Source organism: Micrasema longulum, unplaced genomic scaffold, assembly GCF_059751315.1.
Source record: "Micrasema longulum isolate JH-2025_06_02 unplaced genomic scaffold, ASM5975131v1 h1tg001783l, whole genome shotgun sequence".
Classification (NCBI taxonomy): Eukaryota; Metazoa; Arthropoda; class Insecta; order Trichoptera; family Brachycentridae; genus Micrasema; species Micrasema longulum.
Window position 1 is genome coordinate 254,042 of NW_028278958.1, and position 22,879 is coordinate 276,920.

General features: G+C 37.3%; 1 protein-coding gene across 3 annotated transcripts in view; it reads left to right on the plus strand.

Moving 5' to 3' along the window:
- Positions 1-22,008, plus strand: part of LOC148273995 (uncharacterized) — a 131,059-nt gene extending 109,051 nt beyond the window's left edge. For all 3 annotated transcript variants that reach the window (XM_088237772.1, XM_088237774.1, XM_088237775.1), the window contains exons 5-11: positions 1,798-2,065; positions 3,776-3,892; positions 6,793-6,872; positions 9,391-9,496; positions 11,881-12,024; positions 13,577-13,658; positions 14,311-22,008. In XM_088237772.1, the coding sequence (XP_088093898.1) occupies positions 1,798-2,065; positions 3,776-3,892; positions 6,793-6,872; positions 9,391-9,496; positions 11,881-12,024; positions 13,577-13,658; positions 14,311-19,775 (6,262 nt within the window). In that variant the 3' untranslated portion in view covers positions 19,776-22,008. The remainder of the gene's footprint in view (positions 1-1,797; positions 2,066-3,775; positions 3,893-6,792; positions 6,873-9,390; positions 9,497-11,880; positions 12,025-13,576; positions 13,659-14,310) is intronic.
- Positions 22,009-22,879: the final 871 nt, after the last annotated feature.

The following is a 22,879-nucleotide window of genomic DNA, read 5'->3' on the forward strand; positions in this document are numbered from 1 at the left end:
CGTAATCTAGAATGGGTAGTAGTAATGCTTGTACAAGGGTGCATTTAGTATTAATAAGTAAGAATTTTTTCAACCTCCTAAGTGAGTGTAGACTGAAAAATATTTTACGGCTTAATTCATTAGTATGAGCTCGCCAGCAGAGATGTTCATCCATTTGTACTCCCAGATTTTTTACGGATTTCCTGTATTGAATATTGGTAGCATATTTTTAAATTACTCCGCCTGACGTCACGTCACAAGTTATCTACGGCGAGTTCCGCTAAATTGACTTCCCGTAAACCGGAAATCTATCACAGTACTCTGGTTAATTCACAAGAAATTGTGACGTCAACCAACGATGAACCATTTTTAATTATTCTTCATACATTTTCGAGAAACAACGCCGTACAATTAAATGGTCTAATTTTTGCCGCGTGCAAGAAAAAATTTTTTATTTCCCGTAGCACTGAAAATCCTCATTCACCAAAATGTTAAATTTAACAAATTGAAATACTAGAATTTCACAAATTGAAATATTAGAATTTTACAAATTTAAATATTAGAATTTTACGTGTTGAAATATTAGAATTTTACAAATTGAAATATTAGAATTTTACATGTTGAAATATTAGAATTTTACAAATTGAAATATTAGAATTTTACAAGTTGAAATAAATCGATAAAATTTTGTTGTAAATTTTATGAATTTAAATATTAGAATTTATCATTCGAAAATTTCAATTTTACAAATTGAAATTTTAGAATTTTTCATTAAAAAAATAAGTACGAGTAAGCATTCGAAATACTTTTATTCGTCGGCTTCATGGTGTAATGGTCAGCGCGTGTGCCTACCATGCAAGAGGTCTCGGGTTCGATTCCCGAAATATTTTTTTAAAAGGTAGTTTTTACACTATAATATTTCATTGTTCCTGGATTGGTACCTTAAGAGTAAGACTGATCATCTTACCTTCACGTAACAAAAATGATCAAGATACGCTGCGATTGGTGTACCAATGCAGTGCCCTACGCACCATTTGTTGCAAAATGGGAATGATGATGTAGCATTTGAAATACTTTTATCTGAAAATTAAGAAATTAACAACAACAACAAACCGTCACGCCGTTTCCCCGTAGGGGTAGGCAGAGAGGATAGAACGCCATATTACTGTATCTTTGCATACAGACCTCGCTTCATCTAGATTCATACATCTTCTCATGCACGCACGCCGATTATTCCTACTTTTGACATGTCCATCTTCAAGTATTTAAAAAATGATCACCAAAATATTAGAATTTATTTATTTTAAAATTTAGATTTTACAATTCGATAATTTTATAAGTTTTTATTCCAGAATTTAGAATTCATTACTTTCAAATTTTAACATTCATTAAAAAATGTATTATTTTCCATTCGGGAATTTAAAGGAAGGAAGGTGCGCCCTTGAGGTGATTTTCACAAAAATGGCGCTTTATAAATTATCCAACTATATATAAGGAAGACATGGCATGATAAAATAAATCAAAATCTTAAGTCTGGTCATGTTAAAAGCAGACAGAACTGAAGGGCATGTATGACATGATATATGAATGTGGAAAAAGCTAGGAATGTATGCCAGGATAGGCGTGTGTGGCGGTCCATTCTCTCTGCCTACGCCTACGGGGAAATGGCATGATGGAAGTAGTAGTAGTAGTAGCAGGAATTTAAAACTTAGTTTTTAAATTTTTTTTGGTAAATGCTTTACCGTCTGTGTCTTGTGGGTACATTTGAATTTATTTTCCGCGCACGACAGTTGGTAAAATATATGCTTGATTTTTCAGAACGTTCTTCTCGCAGCTGCAGCTGTGCGACCTGCAGGCGGCCTGCATCGCGCGCTGCTTCGTGGTGCACAGCGCCGGCTTCCGCATCTACAGCCGCTACTGCACCGGCTACCCGCACACCATGGCCACGCTGGCGCGCCTGGCGCGCACGCCCGCCGCCGCCGCCCAGCTGCGCGCGCGCCAGGCCGAGCTGGGCCACCCGCTGCCGCTCGGCTCCTATCTGCTCAAGCCCGTGCAGCGGATACTCAAGTACCACCTGCTCCTGCAGGTAGATGCGTGTTATATTTACGTTATCTGTTGCGGTTAGGTTAGATTGGGCCACCCGCTGCCGCTCGGCTCCTATCTGCTCAAGCCCGTGCAGCGGATACTCAAGTACCACCTGCTCCTGCAGGTAGATGCGTGTTATATTTACGTTATCTGTTGCGGTTAGGTTAGATTGGGCCACCCGCTGCCGCTCGGCTCCTATCTGCTCAAGCCCGTGCAGCGGATACTCAAGTACCACCTGCTCCTGCAGGTAGACGCGTGTTATATTTACTTCATCTGTTGCGGTTAGGTTAAATTGGGCCACCCGCTGCCGCTCGGCTTCTATCTGCTCTAGCCCGTGCAGCGGATACTCAAGTACCACCTGCTCCTGCAGTTAGACACGTGTCATATTTACGTTATCTGTTGCGGTTAGGTTAGATTGGGCCACCCGCTGCCGCTCGGCTCCTATCTGCTCAAGCCCGTGCAGCGGATACTCAAGTACCACCTGCTCCTGCAGGTAGACGCGTGTTATATTTACTTCATCTGTTGCGGTTAAGTTAGATTGGGCCACCCGCTGCCGCTCGGCTTCTATCTGCTCAAGCCCGTGCAGCGGATACTCAAGTACCACCTGCTCCTGCAGTTAGACACGTGTCATATTTACGTTATCTGTTGCGGTTAGGTTAGATTGAGCCACCCGCTGTATCTCAAGCCCGTGCAGCGGATACTCAAGTACAGCAGGGCCTCGATTGTCCGAACACCCGAAATTTTACCCTGCTCGGACGTACTAAGCGTTCGGATTATAGTATGCAGATATTTGAAAGGCGTTTATCTAAATAAAACAACAAAAAAATTGTCATTGAAAGTGTATTTTAACCATGTAAAATGTTATATTATTAAAGTATAATCATTGACATATTAATACACATAGACATGCCTCTGAGCTCACGAAAATAATGACACTTAACTTGTGTAAAAACCCTTTGGATAAATACTGTTGAAAGGATTGTGTAACATTTCATTGGTAAATCTTTGTTCATGAGTGATCAACAAAGCTTAAAACAATTCATATTCAAATTTAAAGATCATTTTTCGAACGTCAAACTACGCCTAGCGGCGCTATTGCGAAGCTCTTCTTAGATACAGGAGTGCACTGATAGGATACGTTTTTAAAATATAACAAATGCGAGTTAATATTATTTTTGCAGCCTTTAAAATCCAATGAAAAAAATAAATGGGTCGAAACTATAAGGACTTTAAGGAAAACATCTGATTAGGATACACCAAAAACTAATGTTGATTGTTTACATCAATGTTGGGCTATTTCAGTTGAGATCTGAATTGACTGTGTCTGCCGATGATTCGCAAACGTGATGGCAATTAGTTCCAGGCAGAGGAGCTGATCTCCGAACCTAGTGTTTGGACAGCGCCGGAGTTCGACAAGTCCTCCTCCGCCCGAATGAAATGCTGACCGAGGAGTAGATTTTCTTCACATGTATTTTCCCTAATACAGAGATCTTGGAGCCATTTCACGAAGGGATTTGAATACTGTCCAGCGAAGCTTGTGTTTTTTATTTACCACTCGCTTTTATAGCCAGATACATGGCTGTTCTATTTGTTCAGTACCACTTGCTCCTACAGTTAGACATGCGTTCTATTTATTCTGTACCACTTGCTTTTACAAAAGATACGTATTTCATTCCAAATTTATCATTGCATATAATGTTTTGTTTTCCAGAACTTGGTGAAGCAATGTATGTGCCGAGAGACGGAGTTTGCTCTACACAAGATGACTGGCATTGCCCACCACATTAATGACATGAAGAAAAGGCACGAACACACCGTCCGAGTTCAGGTAATTTGCTTTCCCTATGGAACGTCCCACAACTTGGTACCTATTATCCTTATTTTTTCCCTACGGAATGACTCACCACTTGGTACCCATTATCCTTTTTGTTTCTTTTTGGAATGACTCACCACTTGGTACTCATTATCCTTTTTCTTTCCTTAAGGAACTACTCAACTACTTAGGATCCGTTATCTTTTTCTTCCCCTATTAAATTACTCACCACTTGGTACCCATTATCCTTTTTGTTTCCCTTTGGAATGATTCACCACTTGGTACTCATTATCCTTTTTCTTTCCTTAAGGAACTACTCAACTACTTAGGATCTGTTATCTTTTTTTTTCCCTATGGAATGGCTCACCACTTAGGACCCATTATTATTTTCTTTCTCTATGAAATGACTCACCATTTGGTACCCATTATTATTTTCTTTCTCTATGAAACGACTCACCATTTGGTACCCATTATCCTTTTTGTTTCCCTTTGGAATGACTCACCACTTGGTACTCATTATCCTTTTTGTTTCCCTTTGGAATGACTCACCATTTGGTACTCATTATCCTTTTTGTTTCCCTTTGGAATGACTCACCACTTGGTACTCATTATCCTTTTTGTTTCCCTTTGGAATGACTCACCATTTGGTACTCATTATCCTTTTTCTTTCCTTAAGATCGGGTTGTGGTCCTGTGGCTAGTGTCTCGGACTCACGGACCAAAGGTCTGTGGTTCGAATCCCACTGTACCCCAACTTGATTCCATTTTCTAATAGTGAGTTATTTACAACTCGTTGAAAATGGCCCTCAAAATTAAATATTTGGGTAAATCATAAGAACGCAAATATTTTATTTAAAAAAAATAAATAAAAATAACGACTTACTGGTTAGTACCCATTACCCCTTTTCTTTCACTGTGGAACACTCACCATTTGGTACCCACTATCTTCGGAATCATTTGGTCAATTGATTACCTAATTGAGGATCGTTTTTTCAAAACACGATTTTCACCCCACATGGCGATTTGGGTTTTTAAAAAAAAATTAAAGACAGTATCGAGACGCATCGATTACCTGAAAAAAGATCACCGCAACACAAAAATATCAGTCTTATATTTTTCAAAACATGATATTTCATTGTGTATAATTGATCCCTAATTTCAATAATTTATATTGGGTGATAGTGAAATATTAAAGGAAATTATAAACTGCATGTAAATTAGATTACCTTCAGGCTAAGATGTAAGGTGTAATTTTTTAAAACAAAGATTGTTCACGCAATTTGACGCGAATCACAAAAAACCCTTTCCTGAAAAATCGAATTTCAAGCGAATGTCGAGTTTTGGAAAAACAGTCTTCAATTGATCATGGTGAGCTCTTGGGTACCAACATTTGTTCAAGATAAGATTTTTCCCCCATGGAACGACTCACTACTTGGTACACATTATCCATTTTATTTCCCTAAGGTACGACCAGTTGATACCCATTTTCTAATGCAGTTTTTTTCGACAGGCAGAATGGCCACAATGCAAACGTATTTTAGTAATAATGACAACTCTAATATCGTTTACTAAAATCAACACATTTCCTATGATCTCCAAAGAGACACAGGTTTTCTTTCTATTTTTTTCTCGTGATTTTTCGTTGTTTGGTTTTGTTTTTTTTTGTAGCTGCAAATTATTTGTACCTTGCTTTTGTTATGTGCAAGGTTTTATCGAATATATTTTCTATTTAGCTTATATTCCGTTTTCACCGTAGATAACAATAATAAAAATAAAGCAGAATCAGAATAAACAAAATAACTCTAGAAATATTACATTAACAGATAATAAAAAATAAAAAAAAAAACAAAAGGAGCTAGATACCACCATTGAATAACTTAGCCTGCTTGATCGTCCCTGTAATGAATCGAACAGTCTCTCTTCGTGTATCATTACAGTTCAGGAGCTCAGCTAGGTTATTAGTCGCAGCAATCCGAGTGTTTACTTTGCGTTCAAGCTCCCACCTCGGCCTATCAAACATTGGACAGTATATAATAATATTTATTTATTTATTTAATTTTACAATACGCCCAAGGGGCATTTACAAAAAATATACAGGTAAGTACAAACATAGTGCGTAAAAATTTAAAAATAAACAATGCTTTTTTGTATACATTTAGAAACAATAAGAAGCATACTGCCATGCAAAATAAAAAGTGAAAGTTTACATAGTAAAAAAGAAAAAAAAAATTATATGGATATAATAACAGTAATTGAATTAAAAAACAAATTGTAAATAACTTGTAAAGAATTCAAACAAAAAATAAATACATTTTCATATACTTATAAGTATAAAAAAAATGGTATCAACAAATTATTGTTAAAAACAAATAATGAAAATTAGTTAACAGTAAGTATATATGTGAAAATAATATAATATACGGTACACAAAAATATTTGATAAATTAATATCAGAAAGAGATAAGATAATAATAATACACATCAAAAACAGAGAAAGAATTGTATGAAAAAGAAAGTTTTATTACGACATTAATAATTTGTTTCAAACAGTGCATATGTTCTACAGTCTGCTCAGTGGTGCCATCCCATGGACAGCAACTATCGTCTCGCAGTCCAAAGCGATGCAGATATTCCCTCATGCATCCGTGTCTCGAGAGAGCCTGAGTTAACTCATTAGTAGGCGTTTCATACTTCCAAAATGTTTTGGCCTCGTCCGTGCTTCTCAAAAGTTGCTTGACCCACTTACTGGCAGTTTTTTCTTCATAAATTTTCCTCCACTCATTTGATTTGTCTGTTGAAAGGGACCACCTTACATGGGTTATTGGGACTCCGTCAAAGTTCGGCCTCACTTTTTTGACCTGTTTGTTTGGTTAGGAAATAGTGTTCTGTTTGAAGAAATCCACTTAACATTTCCAGGAAATTCAATCTCTCTTGTACGGCTGGAATGGACAAGATTTGACCACTTATGGAGAATTGTGCGCCGAAGGAACATTCAGGTAATTTTATTCAATTTAACTAACTAACTAACTAACTAACCATCACGCCATTTCCCCGGAGGGGTAGGCAGAGAGGATAGAACGCCACACCACTCTGTCCTGGCACACTTCCTTTGCTTCCTTCACATTCATACATCTTCCTTCACATTCGTATATCATAATTGGAGGCGAGGAACAAGAATCCCAACCGTCCATGCGCTCTGTAGCTGCGAGACGTAGTGGGATATGTATTTATTGTACAGTTTTCACAAAACCGGCGCTATATAAATTATCCAAATATAAATAAATTAAATGGACTAATCATCTTGAAATAATTGTTAATAATCTGAGATATTTAACCCATGTGTTCAAACAGTTAAGTATTTACGCCCAGCTAAATACTATTAAAATGGTATATTATGCACTTGTACAGGCATCGCTTTCCTATGGAATAATTGGATGGGGGGGAGCTTATAACAACCATATTAAACCATTTTTTAATTTTTTTTTTCCCTCTTGTTCCCGTTATTTATTGCTTTGCTTATGCATAGAAAGCTTTTTTTCCTGGTATGTATATTTTGCACAATATTTATTTTTCCACGGGTCTGAGTCACTTCCTTCATTAATTTTTTTCATTTTTGTAACTATGGCCTTTAGAAAGTCGATGTATTTTTCGGCAGTAGCTTCATTTTTTATAACTTCCTCTCATATTAAACCATTAGAAAATTTTTCTTAAAAATAATGCGTCTTAAAAATCGCACTTTTCCCTCTTTCCAATTGTTCCAAGAAGCTAAACTTTTAGATATAAGACAAATATATTGTTTTCAATGTTTAAAATATATATTTAAGAACCAAAATGTATATACAAGTAATTCAAATAGATTAAGTCAAAAAAGGATTCGTTTGCTAGAAATACCACATTGTAAAACGAGGCTCGCACAGAGACATGTATATTTTATAGGCCCAAATTTTTTTTATTCTTTTTTTACTGATAATATTTTAATGATCCCAAACTTTCAAAATTTTCCTTCTTTTAATAAACACGCACTATCCTGGATTCAAACTAAAGATATCAACTCTTTTTTTCTATGATATATTTTGTTGTCCTTTAATAATAAGGAATATTTTTATGTTTTTTTTTTTAATATTAAATATTTTCTTTTTTAATTACTATAAAATAAAAAAGTACCCTATAATCTTTTACAGAATATTTTCTTTTCTCTTTCTTAATAATAAAAAAATATTTTACCTGTCTTTTTATTTTATTATTATTTTTATTTATTATAGGAGCAAAAATTCATAAATTTTAAATAAAAATAAATTTACAAGGTTTATAAAAACATACTTTCATTTAATCAAAGCATGTATAGGTCGATTATCTATTGCTGGCGCTTTCGCAAAACTTACACAAAATTATTTTTAATGTACAAAATATTGATATTATATTAAATGTTTTAAAAATCTCTTTTGGATTAGAGCGAAAAAAACAATCACTTAAGAAACTGTCATATATTTATTTATTTTCAAACAAGAATATTTTATATTTTGTATTAATTATAATAATAATTAATACAGTGTAAGTAAAATGCACATTACAAATTATATTGGAGAAAATATCTACACGCACACTGATGGCCCTATAGTTTCCACATTCCGCACGAGATCCCTTTCCCTTATATAAAGGCATGACAACTGCCGTCCTCCAATCCAACGGCGTATGTCCTTCCTTTAGGCAGAGATTGAAAAGTCTGTGCAGCCATGTACCCACGATCTGGCCACCACTCTTCAGATATTCCACAGCAACCTTATCATACCCAACGGATTTTCCGTTTTTCATACTTTTCAGCGCACTCTTTATTTCTACCATGCTTATCTCACATGACCTATTATCACTCGTATCTTCCTCTGCACAACCAAGCTGTTGCTCAGGGACACTTTCAGTACTTTCGTATACTTCCATAAAGTATTCCATCCATCTCTCTTTCACTCCTTCGTCATTCGTTAGCATTCGGCCATCTTTTGATTTTATCGCTTTAATGTTTCCACTTTCGGAGGAGTTTTTTGTCTTTTTCACCTCTAGTTTCACCTCTTTCATTAATAGTTCTTCTTTCAGAAAGTGTTGTTAGGTTGAGCAGCATACACATTTCAGTAGAGAAATTTGATTAAAAATAACAATATTAATGTATGTATAGTGATTTTGTAGTGATTTTGTGTGAGTTTTGCGAACGCGTCAGCTTAAGTTAAACAACCAGTACTTAGTTTGTCCTCCGACAATTCCAATGCATATTGGTATAAAATAAATAATATTTTTATTATCTCGCTCGTAACAAACGTCGTCATGTATTCATTTTCGCAGCGTTCCCATGTGAACTATGGCCGAATTTTTGCACTGTCCCACCTTGCGCTGTTTACGGAGCTGGGACAAGACAATATTGTCCAATATGTTTTATTGTCCCCGCGAAACCTAGCTTAACCTTTATAACCTTCTTGACTTCTTTAGTTTTGGTACACACTTAATTTAGCTTTTATGGAATTTCAGAGTGTTTGGCGCAAAGGCGATGAGACACGCATTCCTGTTTGACAAAATGCTTCTTCTCACAAAGAATAAGGACTACGGATTGCTAGCGTACAAATCTCATATCATGGTAAGCCTCGATAACTATCAATATTATTTCATAATACTTTGATCAGGGATCTCGGAGTGATTTTAGACAACAAACTGCACGATTTACCATGCGGTTTGAGTGGAAGTCAAACCAGTTTGAAAAAAAATAAAATATTTCAATTTTTTAGGTGGGAGTTGCATTTATTTACCTTGCTTATTATGTACTAGGTTTATATTTCATAAAAGTGAATTTTTGTGCTCTTATATAAGACTTTATTTTATCTTTTGGTGTTGGGATCAGGAGAAATATTCTATACTCGTAGTGGGCCAATCAACAACTTTCTAAAATCAGGAAATCCATTGAAAACCTGAGCTGATACCAGAGACATTGTTCTGTATCCCTTGCATGACCTGATGGCTATTTGTCTTTGAATGTAGTCCACTTTCCTGGGGTTGACTTTCTTCTTACATAAAATACATAAAATACCATACAACACCGCTTGTTCGCAAATTTACACAAGTAGCACAAAACCTCGTGTCGCCTGTGTCCAGATCAAACTGGTTTAATGTCCCCGCAAACCACGTGGTCAGACCCTGAATCGCGCAAAACGCTCGCCACTGTGGCCACCACATGCCCGAATCCGTTTTGATTGGGATTCACTCATACAAGCAAGAATTTTTTTTCATTACAAATTGATTATTTTTCTGCCTCTGCCAACCAAATTCAGTTAGCAAAACCGCAAAAAAATATTTACATTAATAACTTTCAATGTCCCTTTCACTGTCTCTCTAAATCAGCTGGGGCGAATCGTCCAAATAAGTGATTATGCACAGCTTACCATTATATTTGACTTTCGATAATAATGTTTTATAGTATCCATATTTATGGGAAAATAAAAAAAAATATTGTTATTTATTATAAATCATCACCACCATTTATATTTTCCTACAAAAAAAATCTATAAAGTGTGCCCAGCCCGTTCTCAGTAAACGATGAAACTAGCCGATTACCTCAGCTTATTCCTCCATACAAAAAGTACACCATGTTTCTTTAACCCAAGTCATAATTTTTAGTAAACTAAAACAAACAAACAGATTACAAATATAATTTGAAGATTCTCTATTTGGAAACTAGTATTTTGAACATTATTTCCGAAGGACTATTTTTCTTTGATATGATACCGTTGACATATTATGTATCACATCGGACATGTGGCGTTTGCAGTGGCTGTTTTTGGCATTATTCATTTTAAAAGGAATCGGCCAGTGCTCATTGTTGACAGTCAAATCATAATGGAAATATCTGCTGAATGTCATTGTGGTATTTGTTAACAAATTTTTGTACAAATATTGTATTAAAGTATTGTAGAATAAAGCTACATATTTCACGAGGCTAATTTTCACAAGGTTCAAAATCTCGCAACTCGGCGTACCATGTTGGATATGAGCTTCTCTACAAAATTGTAAATAACCTAATTGATAGCCCAGAAATTGTTGGAGGCATTTCATATCGAGTCCCTGTCCGTAGAACTCGTCAATCTGTACTCTTCGACATTCCTAACTCAGTGACTAATTATTTAAAAAATAGCACTCTACGAAGAATACAGATTACCCATAATGACAGTTTTAGTGACATCGACATATTACATTGTAAATACCATATTTTTATCAGATCTGTTAAAGATATTTTGAATTTATCTCCTGCTTGACTTTTAACTTTTAATTTGATTTTTAATTTTATCTTTCAATTTTAACTTTATAATTTTAATTCTTAATTTTAACTTTTAATTTAAACTTTCCATTTTAATTTTAATTTTAACTTTTGATTTCAACTCTTAATTTATACTTACATCTACCATAAATTATTATTGGTTGTGAATTTTTACAAATAAATTTAAATGTTCATGGAAGCAGAGAGAGAGGGAAGAAAGTTGAGTAGCTATACAATGTCTTCTTCTTTTTATGTACTTTTTATTTATATTTTTACTTTTTTAGAATTCAATTATGTTTCCCCTCTCCTCCTGCATTCATAATAAATTAGTGTGAAATCTGTGATTGGTCTTACTTTTTTTAATTGGTCTTTTGTACCTTGTTTTATATAAAGACTGTATGATTTCATTAATAAATAAATATAACGCGTGGTTAGTAATAATAAATTGTTGTTTGAATTGATTTTCATAGAACCATAGAAAAAAATATTCATTTATAATAATATTACTTACGTATTATGTACTTATATGCAGGTACAAATTAATGATATTTTTTTGTAGATTACCTATATAGAAGCATAAATAAAATAAATAAATTAATCACCCAGTTTAAACCCCTTCACGTCGACAGTGATAGGAAATGTAAGTATCTACTCTCTGGAGCACAAGAACGCCCTTCAGTATAAAATCAAATGATTTCGTTTGGTTTTTTCAGTGCAACAATTTGATGCTGGTGGAGTCCATACAAGGCCAGCCGTTGAGTTTCCACGTGATCCCGTTTGACTGCCCGAGGATGCAGGTCACCTTGCAAGCTCGAAGTATACAGCACAAGAGAGAGTGGACACTCTTACTTAAAAGGGTAATTTTTATTCGTGTTCATTTTTTATTCGTGTAAGTTTAATGTCAAGATGACTAGTAGGTACAACATACCGAGGAAGATACAGACTGTACAGAAGTTAAGTATACTGTCTGATATGTACAGATGAATATAGCTTTTATAATCGAGGCCCCGGTACTTACTTACTTATCTGGTCCGGAGTTCAGACCTTGCCACTCCAGTGTGCAGCGACAGATATCGCCTTGTCAGTGGCCATCCTCAAATCATTATCATCACAAGTTCACTGCATTTGTGGACACCGCAGCAGATGAGGATCATCCTGCACCTCTCCACAATCGCAGTTCATGTCATCTCCCTCCAGAAAACCCCACCTCTGTTGATTGTATTTGCTCCTAGACACCCCTACCTTTAGTCTATTGAGAACTTTCCACGTAGGGAAGTCCAAATTGTGAGCGGTGTTTGTGCTTTCAGATGGCATTATCCAGAGCCTATCGCCGAGTTCCTCTCTCCACAGATCCTCTCTGCGTTTTTCTGCAGAGGTCTCCGAGTCAGTTGTGACTTTGAGGAAACTCTTTCTCGATCCCAGCCTCGGAGGAGCCATTTGATGGTCGTAAAGGTGGTGTGGTGTTTAGGGTCATGGGTCTGTTTGTGTCTCTCAGTGTCCGCTGCTACGTTTCTCCTGATGTTGGGTGGAGCGATTCCTATAATATGATAAGTTTGTGCACCGGTGTGGGCTTGAGGCAGCCGGACACCAATCGCGCCATGTCATTACAGCAATATCCACTTGTTTGAGGTGTGATTACTTCTGCCAAACGGGACAAGCGACTCTGCTGCCGAGACACGTAAACCCAAGGTAGAAGTGCGGAGTACATGTGGAGATGCTCCCCAGGATGAACCGGTGAGCTTCCGTAATATGTTATTCCCGGCGGAGACTTTCTGTTTAGTATTGGTGCAGTGCTGCTTATAGGAAAGCGTCCTATCCAGAGTTACACCAAGATATTTGGGTGTTTGGCAGGGCTCGACTCTCTCCCCCTTCCATGTGACTTCCAGTTATCTGCTTATTTTGTAGGCTATAGTGTACTGTCAGTTCGAGTTTACACGCCATAATAATAATAATAATAATGTTTGGATAATTTATATAGCGCCATTTTTGTGAAAATTACCTCAAGGGCGCTGTACAATAAATAAATATCCCAACACGTCTTGCTGCTACAGAGCGCATGGACGGTTGGGATTCTAGTTCCTCGTCTCCAATTATGATATATATGAGCTAGATAACAGAACGTCTTGCAGCTACAGAGCGCATGGACAGTAAGAAATCTAGCCCCTATTTACATTTTTATTATCAAATTTTTTATTTGACAATGAAGTTTAGAGTTTAAGTTATATTTTAAAAACGAAATAAAAGGCAAATTAATAAAATTAGAATTTAGATAACAACAAGTCTTGCAGCTACTGAGCGCATGGACGGTTGAAATGTGTCATTTGTGCTCTTTTCAGAGTGTATTACCGGGTCCATCATCGGGGCGGATCCGCTTACATATTTGAGTAAAAATTGTGTTGTGATTTGCAGGTGATTTTGGAGAATTACACCGCAGTCATTCCATCCCACGCAAGACAGCTAGTGATGCAGCTTGGCCAGAACAAAACTGACGGTAACTGCTAGCCACTCGCGTGGTTTCATTAATGTATGGTAAAACAATGTATGATAGGTGCACAAATGTCGAGATCGGTGAACTGTGTAAGGCTGAGATATGCATTATCGACAGAATCAAGAAAGGGGGGCTGCGTTGGTTTGGACATGCAGAGCGAATGGACAGCGAAAGAACAGCTAAAAGGATCTACGATGCGAATGTTGATGGATGCAGAAAACGAGGAAGACCGAGAAAGACAGTAGGAATAATGGGTGGATAAAGAAAATCTTGATATTTTGCCATTTTAAAATGCCTGTTCTTTCAAAATCGTGCCATTAAAAAATTAAGTAATTGCGCATTGGGTAAAAATTATAACTTTTCCAAAGTATTTCCATTAAAAAATACTTCGCTACACGATCTAAGATATCTGCTAGTCTGGTTTTGTGCCTAATTTGATCATTTGTTCGATTTATACCAAGCATGGACCTCTCCATGGAATTTTTCTGCATTTTCCTTTGTTGGTGTTATCGTCTTCAGTTCATATGTCATTATCGGCAGTATGCACGATTCAAAGGACTTTCTTTTAAAAATAATTTGGATCTCATTGATCTGAAAAATATGTTTAAATTTGCCAAACGCAGAAACAAACTAATTTATTTTGTTTTCATTGCAGACGACATACTAGCGGAGAAATCGAGCACCCTGATTTCCCACTCTTCTATGAGGAAGCAACTGTCTGCCCCAGAGTACCTGGAGAAACGCAAACTAGATAGAGAAAGACGAAAATCATTCGAGTCTGGGCTGAGACACCGACTCAAACGCTCCGCAAGAAAGGGACAAAATGCTGATGGAACTAGCGAAAACAATGGGATCGACAAAGACAAACGTATCAGGAACGATTCCGCTTTCGACGAGGACATCTGCGACTGTCACAGCTCGTGTACAAATGTAGATTGTTCTAATTACGAACTGTGTAAAGATTGCCAGAACCAGCGGGTGAATAGATATCTGTGCTCTGAGTGCAAATCTAGTTCTATTTATCTTTGCAAAGGCTGTCAGCTCGACAAAGATAGATTCTCCGATTCTAATTACGAATGCGACGAGTTCGAAGCCAAGTGCCAGAACTGTGATGGTTCGGACTTTCAAAGCCAATCGTCAATTGCGAGCATCGACAAGAAGAAATGCTCGGATTGTAGCAAAACTATTCAGTATATCGATAATCAAAGCAGCCGCGAAAATTGCAGCCAAGAATCTAACAGAGATTCGTATCATCGTTCTACGGAAGATATTGTAAAGAAAAATATCAGCTGTGAGCGCTGTCAAGGATCTCGAGTTAAAATCTCCATTGAGCCTGCTAAAAAACAGTTCGACATGCTCGAAGTTCCGGACGATAGACCCAGAAATCGGGAGAGTATGAATCTTAAAAAAACCTGTTTGAAATGCCAGGAAATCCGCGAAAATATCACAGTCGAAGATAGTTTAAATTATAGTACCGAGGCTATTGGGTTCTCCAGTAAGTGCGAGCATTCAGTTGATTCTAAATCTAAAAGAGTCTCGAAGGACGACTCGCTGACTGTGCCTAAGTCCAACAGTGCCGTGAGGAGAAAATCTGAACCAGGAATGTCCAATATCAATTTTGATCCCAAGGACTGGAAGAAATCAGTCGAGAATGAAATGAACAAGTGCGCCAAGAGTCAAGAAGAGTTGAGAAAAGACAGGAATTTGGAAGATAGATGTATCGACTGCGGAAGAATCAGTGTAATTTGTTCCAATTGTGGTCGAGCTGCCTCTATTGGTAGGAATTTCAACTGCAAGAAAGATGTTCTAAGCCAAGGAGTAAAATCAGCTTCAGAGCGCAAGTGTAGATCCTTAGATAGAGATGCGAATCCACTGACTAAAAAGCCCGAATCTAAATCCAGCAACACTCTCGAAGTCAAAATGTACAATTCGAAAACAGTGCCGAAGAAGATATCAAAAATCAAGAAAAATAGGGCGAAAACTCTCAGACATCTCGCTGTCGATTCAACGGCTAAATTTTACACTGATTTTTCAACGGATAACGTTCTTCATATCTCCGAGTCTACCGACAGTATCAACACTATAAATAGCCATAAAACTGACAAAGAATTAAACAGTGTACAGGAAACTAAAGAATGTTCATCGCCGCAAGGTGCCCGTAGCGAGGCTGAAGATGAAGTCTATAGAAACTTGATTCAGAAAACCGATTCATTCAAACAAAATGAGATAAACAAAGAAAAAACTCTCGTCAAGAAAATGACAGGGCACACAGAAGTGTCAGAGAAGAAAGAAAGAAGTGTTTCCCCTAAGAAAAGCGAGCCGGAAGACGACGCTTCGGAAAGCTGCGACGATGGGCATGAAAAACCCCTCGAGCAAATTATATCTCAACTCCTAATGCAAAACAGAGAGTTCCAAAAGATCTTAAAGAGACATCAGTTTCGTAATGCGACCAACAGACGGCATCAGAGGTTGTTAAAGTCGCACTCCAACCCAGAAAAGATCATGATTCAAAGCAGAGATAATCAACCGAAGGTACGGCCCAAGTACGGCAGGCAAACCTCCGCAGTGGAGAACATTATGCAAACTTTGGACGGCGATCTCAATAACGGAGTAGAAGAAAGTACAGACACGAAAACTACTTCTGATAAAACTAACGAAGACAATATCAGTAGTGTAAATCGTGGACGATACGTAGAAGAACACATTTATGAGACGCTCATTCAAAGTCCAGAAAAAAACGCCTCTAAGATTGCCGAGGCTTCTACAGTTGTCAATGATTCTCCTTCCAAAGATGTGCCGTGTTTGAGCACTTTTGCGCCTCTTAAAAATGAAAGCCCAGCTAAAGTGCAAACGGATACGCATAACTCCGATCGCCCACTCGGAAAACAAACACGAGTCAGTTTATCAGAATCGGATTACGTTTATCTCTGTTTTGACGGGAACAAAAACATCGATGCGTACCGAGTTCCGAACATCAAAAAAGTAAATGATTTCGTCGACAACGGAGAGTACGCAGTGCCTTCTTCTCCTCCCAAGAAGATAAACGAAGAAGTGGAAGTAAGAGACGAAGATTACGATGATAGATCTGAAGTCTGGAAGAGGATCTCTAACGATACTGTAATTGAAAATCCCGCTTTGAAGAATAGGAGAAATAAGGATGGTTTGAATAATGTCAACATCGATGATTATCTGGAAACTGAGAATGGACCCCAAAGCCCCAATCTCCCGGAGATTTGGTTGCAGAGCCAAAAGGAACATTTCACAACTCCGCGAGATAAAAAGTCTGGATCCTTACCGCGAAGCTTTCAAGTCAACTTGAACGAAACAGAAGTGGTCGCGTCTTCGATGGTCAAAACCAAACCGTCATTTTACAATAAAGTTTACTTGAACAAAGAAGGTAAAGTACTCCAAACGGATAGGCCTTTTACTATTGCGTCGGACTTTAGCGAAATCAGCTACGAGGATATCGAAAGATTTATCAAAGGGGACGATAATTCAGACCTCAAATTTCCGTGCGATCTCACAGTCTCTAATAGGAGTTCTAGATCTTTCGCTGAAGGAGATAGCATCGACGAAGCCATCGATTGCATCAGCCGATCCACATTAGACCTCGAAGAAGAGATAGACAGATGCTACAAAAACAACTTCGAAATGCAAAGCGAACACTTGGGAAATCTAAACAAAACTTCGAATAATAATCTTCTCCTCAGCAGTCAACTCTTGGATCAGTCCATCTCTTCGTCTATGGAAGTCATGAATGAGAAATCGCAAAACTGCGCTTCGCAAGAAGACATCCCGACGTCGATGCATCCAGAGCACAAAATATACAAAACCACGGCCAATGTGTTGTCGCTCAAAAGCGTCCTTAACAGGTTCAAATTGAAGGGACGCTCGAGTCAAGATCAGAACACATCCACCGCTGCTAATTCTGAAAAAGAAAGTAAAGACGTTAAAAAGACGGACAGTAAAAAGTCAAACGCAACTAAAAACGGCTCGAGGAATTTGATGCAGAGATTTAAGAGTATTATTAATGACGAACAACACGAAAACACTGTCGCAGAAGCGTTGAAATGCAGCTTAAAAGAAGGCGGTAATATTGATTGTAAGAATGAACGGAAGAACTCTAAAGATGAAGTCAAGAATTCTATTACACTATGTGTTACAAAACCTGACGATGAAAAGGGTAATAACTCTCCCGATTCGAGCTACAAACAGGGGAATATTTTGTCGTCTGTTTCAAAAAGTTGCAACAATATAACGTCGCCGTATAAGTCCACGGATAGTTTGATAGCAAACGTCGAACAGATGTCCCAGTCCGTTCAGTTTCCTGCTCCCTTTAACCAAGGATTGAAGTCCGCCCAGAGCTCTGTTCAAGACCTAAACAAATTACCCATTTACAAGCAGGGAAGCCGACACTTAGGGGCGAGGATAGCGCAGTCGGACTACGCAGATCCTAAAGCTTTGTTTCCCGGAGAATCTCATTCCGATTTAGATAAAGTTAACGTATTTATTAACAAAAATGCGCTTCGTCCCGATAGTTTACTGTCGAATTCGTCACATTTCACATCTTCTAGCGAAGGAAACGCCAATACAAACAACGAAAATAATAAAAACTTCTCGTTTTTGTATAAAACTGGAAACAAATCAGAATTGCAAAGAGATTCTTTTATAAATAACAACTCTAAAGGTACGGAAGTTAAAACCAAATTACAGATGCCTTGTAGGGGCGAAAAGAAATGTACGACTGAGCCCAAGGAATTCCATTTTAAATTTGAGTCAGATGATAGTTTCTATGAAAAGTCTTTCGACGAAATTGAGAATCTAATCGGGAATGAAATGTTCAGAGATTCGGCTATTTACAGTGACCCAGATGAGAATGCTTTCCGCACAATTGAGCGAACTCCGAGGGAATTCAAGCGATGTGTTTTAACCAAAAAAACTCAGCTGATTCAAGCGTCGTCGCTCAAAGAGACAGTCACTGTGAAAAGCATCACTGAAGTGCCCAAGACGGAAATGCCCGTAGTGACAAGTGCATCGTATCTAAATACAATTGAACATGTTACAAATGTTCCCGGCAGTGTAGATCTCAAGCGCACTCCGAGCGTTAAAGATAAATCGAGAGATTTAGAAAAGTTGATATGCAAACGCGATACTTTAGTAACCTCGCAAAAGGTGCAAAGTCCCATGGGACTCTCCGCAGTCAAAACTGCGCCTCCTGTTCCGGCGAAACCCGTTTTCAAACCGAATCAAGGTGTCAAAAGCCCGGCTGTTGTAAAAAATATCGAAACAGCTAAGCGAGGATTGAGATTCGTACCAAAGAATAAAGATCTAAGCGGTAATTTGAAGATTACAGAGCAAAGCGACGGGAATATTTCCATTAAAACCGTTCAAAAGGTTTCTGAGAAGAACAGTCCGGAGTTGGAAGTTTCTGGTCAGTTGAATTTGTGTCTTAAATCACCAGAAAAAAATGAAAACGTCTTTCTATTCCCCTCTCCCAAATCTCCGACGGAGAAAGTCACTCAATCGATCCCGCGTTGTTCTAATATCCAGATGAAACGAATGAGCTTCGAACGGTGCAGCTTAGATTCTGCGACGATCAGCAGGCGGTCGAAAAGCGTCGTCGGTTACGAATCCGAAAGGTCTGGCGACAAAATCGCTACGAAAACTGTGCAAGAGCGCAGGAAAGAAATTGAAATGATGACCAACGTCGGACAAAGGGTAAAAAACAATACGGCTCATAGGAAATCAGCGGACGGCTTAATAGATACCTCTCCTATCGTCTTCTCAAGATCCCTAAGCATGAAGATTCCTTCGAATAATCCCGCAAAAGAGCAAATCAAGTTATCAACTCCGCTTTCAAAAATGTCAAAATGCAATATTCCTCAGCCAAATTCATCGAAGTTCGCGAGTAATGGCAGCTTCAAAAGCGTGAACGATGTTAAAACAGTCGAAGGTCCAAGTAAACACGAGAATGTCGCGCAAATTCGAAATTCGAACGGTGATGGTGTCGACGAGATTCGAGACAACAAAGTTCCTACCGACAGCGTTGAAGACAACGAGGCTAGAGATGAAAACGCGAAAGGCGGTTGGGTCAAACATATTGTCAATCGATTTCAGTGAATAGTGTTTGAGTTTAGTTAAATGCTGACTTTAGTCATGGGTTGAAAGTCCTTTGAAATACGCAATAACAGTGTCAATATCTCGGAGTACTAACGCGCTCGCTTATAGAGATGCCATTTTGCTCTATTGTATAGAACTGAAACGTTTGGTTAGCGACAATTTCACTTAACTGTCCGTTATTATTGTTTGGTTTGGTTTTCAGACTTAGTTGTAAGATGTAATTTTTGAAACAAAGATTGTTCTTGCGATTTGTCGCGAATCACAAAAATCCCTCTCTTGAAAAATGATGTTTCAAGCAAATGTCGAGTTTTGAAATATAAATCTTCACATCGGCTCGAAAAATCCCAAACTTAAATATAGTCTAAACGGTGTAGATTTTGTTTTTTTTTGGCAATTCACCCTACGAAGGATGATTTCTGCCAATCACGTAAATGATTTGATGTAGACTGGGATCTTCAATGTACTATTAACACTATGTACAAAGGATAAATAAAAAATAATTAGAAACTTCCTAAAAGTTCACACCATTCTCACTCAGAAAACTTCCTATGTGATGAATCCCTTCGGGGGAAAGTGAGGATAGGAGAGAAGCGACATTTATGGGAAAATTTATGTTTGTAAGTTTAAAATAATTCTTATGTCCTTCCGTTATTGGGCAGCCAAAAAATATGTGGTCAGGCGTTTCCAAGTCTTGGCCACACTCACACCGTGGACTCTTAACTACGTTAATTTTAAACAAGTGACTGTTAGCGCAGCAGTGTCCAATTCTTAACCTGCAAATGTTCGATACTAATATTTTAGACAATTTTGCAGACTTAAACCAGGGTTGAGAAGGGACGGTGTGGATTTGAAAAGAGAAACAACAAAAAGACCTCGAGATAACAATAACAGATGATTTCAAATGTGAATGTCACATATTAAACATAACAAAATAATCTAATTTAATTATATACTGGATAAAAAAAGCCTTCTCATATATAACACCGAATATGCTACTTAAATATACAAAAACAAAATCAGATCTACTCTCGAATACGGGTTTCATATATGGAATCCCTATTTTGTTAAGGATATCAACTTGTTGGAAAGAGTCCAAAGACGAGCTACAAAGTTGTCGCCGAGCCTAAAACGGCTTCCATATGTGGAGAGGCCGGAAACTCTCGGTCTCACAACGCTGCGGGAACGGCGAGAAAGGGGTGACTTGATAGAGACATACGAGATGAATGACCATAATCTGATACGAACATCGAATGTTAAGGATCTGGGCGTCAGATTTGTGAGCACCCTGACATTTCATGAACACATAGAGACAATCAGTACTAGGATTTGTTCTGCGTACTGCAGGGTTTTTGAAAATACCCGCGTACTGAAAACTCTTTACAACTCCTCGGTGCGAAGTAGACTCGAGAGTGGCTCGATGATTTGGGGGCCACATGAACTGAAGTACTCTCTTATGATAGAGAAAATACAAAAGGAGATATCTCTACATGAGAGAGTGCGGGTATTATTCTTGGCTCTACCCGACCGATTTTCTCCAGGGTATGTTTGGCTTCAACAGTTTAGAGACTAGAAGGAATGTGTATTTGACTACACATTTTTATCGATTCCATGTTCGAGCTTAAACAAGATGCTCGTCTTCGAGGCCAGTCTCAGGCTGGAGATAACGAAATTCAATCCAAATCCACGGAAGCATTTCTCGAGCAATAGGGTTGTTGATGGTTGGAATAAGCTGCCACAAGAGCTGATCTCAATGTGTAGTCTCAATGGGTTCAAAAATAGACTAGATTTGTTTTGGAAAAGTTAAAGTGCGCCAACAACTAACTTTCATTTAAATAGATTTAAGCATATCAGCTTTAAGCTGCTCGCTTAAAATTAATAGGAAAAAAAAATCATAACCCTGCAATAAAAGAGCACGGCCAATTTTTTGCTGCAAACTGTAGCTAACTTCGTGACGGAGAATCCCTGATAATTTTTTATGCGTATAAGCGTCTCTGTAAGCAACAGCGGGTTATTATTCTAAGGTCAATATAATAATAAAAAAGTGCCAGAAACTTATTAGATTTTAGTGTTTTTAATGGGCATACAAATAATTTTTTTTATTGTTATTTTTATTATAATCTTCATTTCCCCATTCGCAACTAGTAATGCATAGGGCACTGGATTAGTATTTCACAGGGCACTGCATTGATAACACTGCAACAATAAAAACGTTTTTTTGTCTCGGAAAGAAAAATATGTTCATTTTATTTATTCTTTTATTTTTCCACATAGTAAACAATAATTGAGGACACTCGACAACATATTAAAAAAAAAAAAAAATACATGTGAGAATAAACAAAGAAGACTCAATATACAGAGATAATCAACAAAATGTTTAAACAGTTTTATACATTACATATTTTTGTTTATATTTCATTTACTTGTTCGTTCTCATTTGTATTGTTCTCCGAATATAAATAAAAGTATTAATAAAGAGCCCAGCGCCAGCAATGGGCCAAGGAACTAGCTGATTATTCCAGCTTATTTCTTCATACAAATAAGTGTACTATATTTTGAACATCTTAAACTCAGTGGTGGGATTTTTCTCCTTGAGTAAACTTACAAAATACACAAATTCTTTGAAGATTCTCAATTTGGAAAAAAGTATTTCAAACATTATTTCTTTGAGAAGGACTATTTGTTTTTGAGATGATACTTTTGATATATGACTCGCAACACATGTGGCGCTCGACGCGGCCGTTTTTGGCATTATTCATTTCTAGAACAAATCGGCCAGTTGACATTTCAATTGTAATGAGACCTAATACTGACTGAATTTATTGTACTATTTTTCATAAACTTTTATATAATTTATGTGTGAAATTAATGGATAATATAGCTACACAATATAATATATCACGAAGTTACGTCGTTTGAGTTGATTTCATAGATGAGAGTTGTTGTATCACACAGAACCACAGAAAAAATAGCAATTTATAGTATATATCACATACATTATATTATGTACCTACTACGTAGGTACAAATATATAATATTTTTTTATAGCTTACCTGTAAATAAAATCACCGTTTGCCACTGTGCATACCTATATTATTTATATTAAC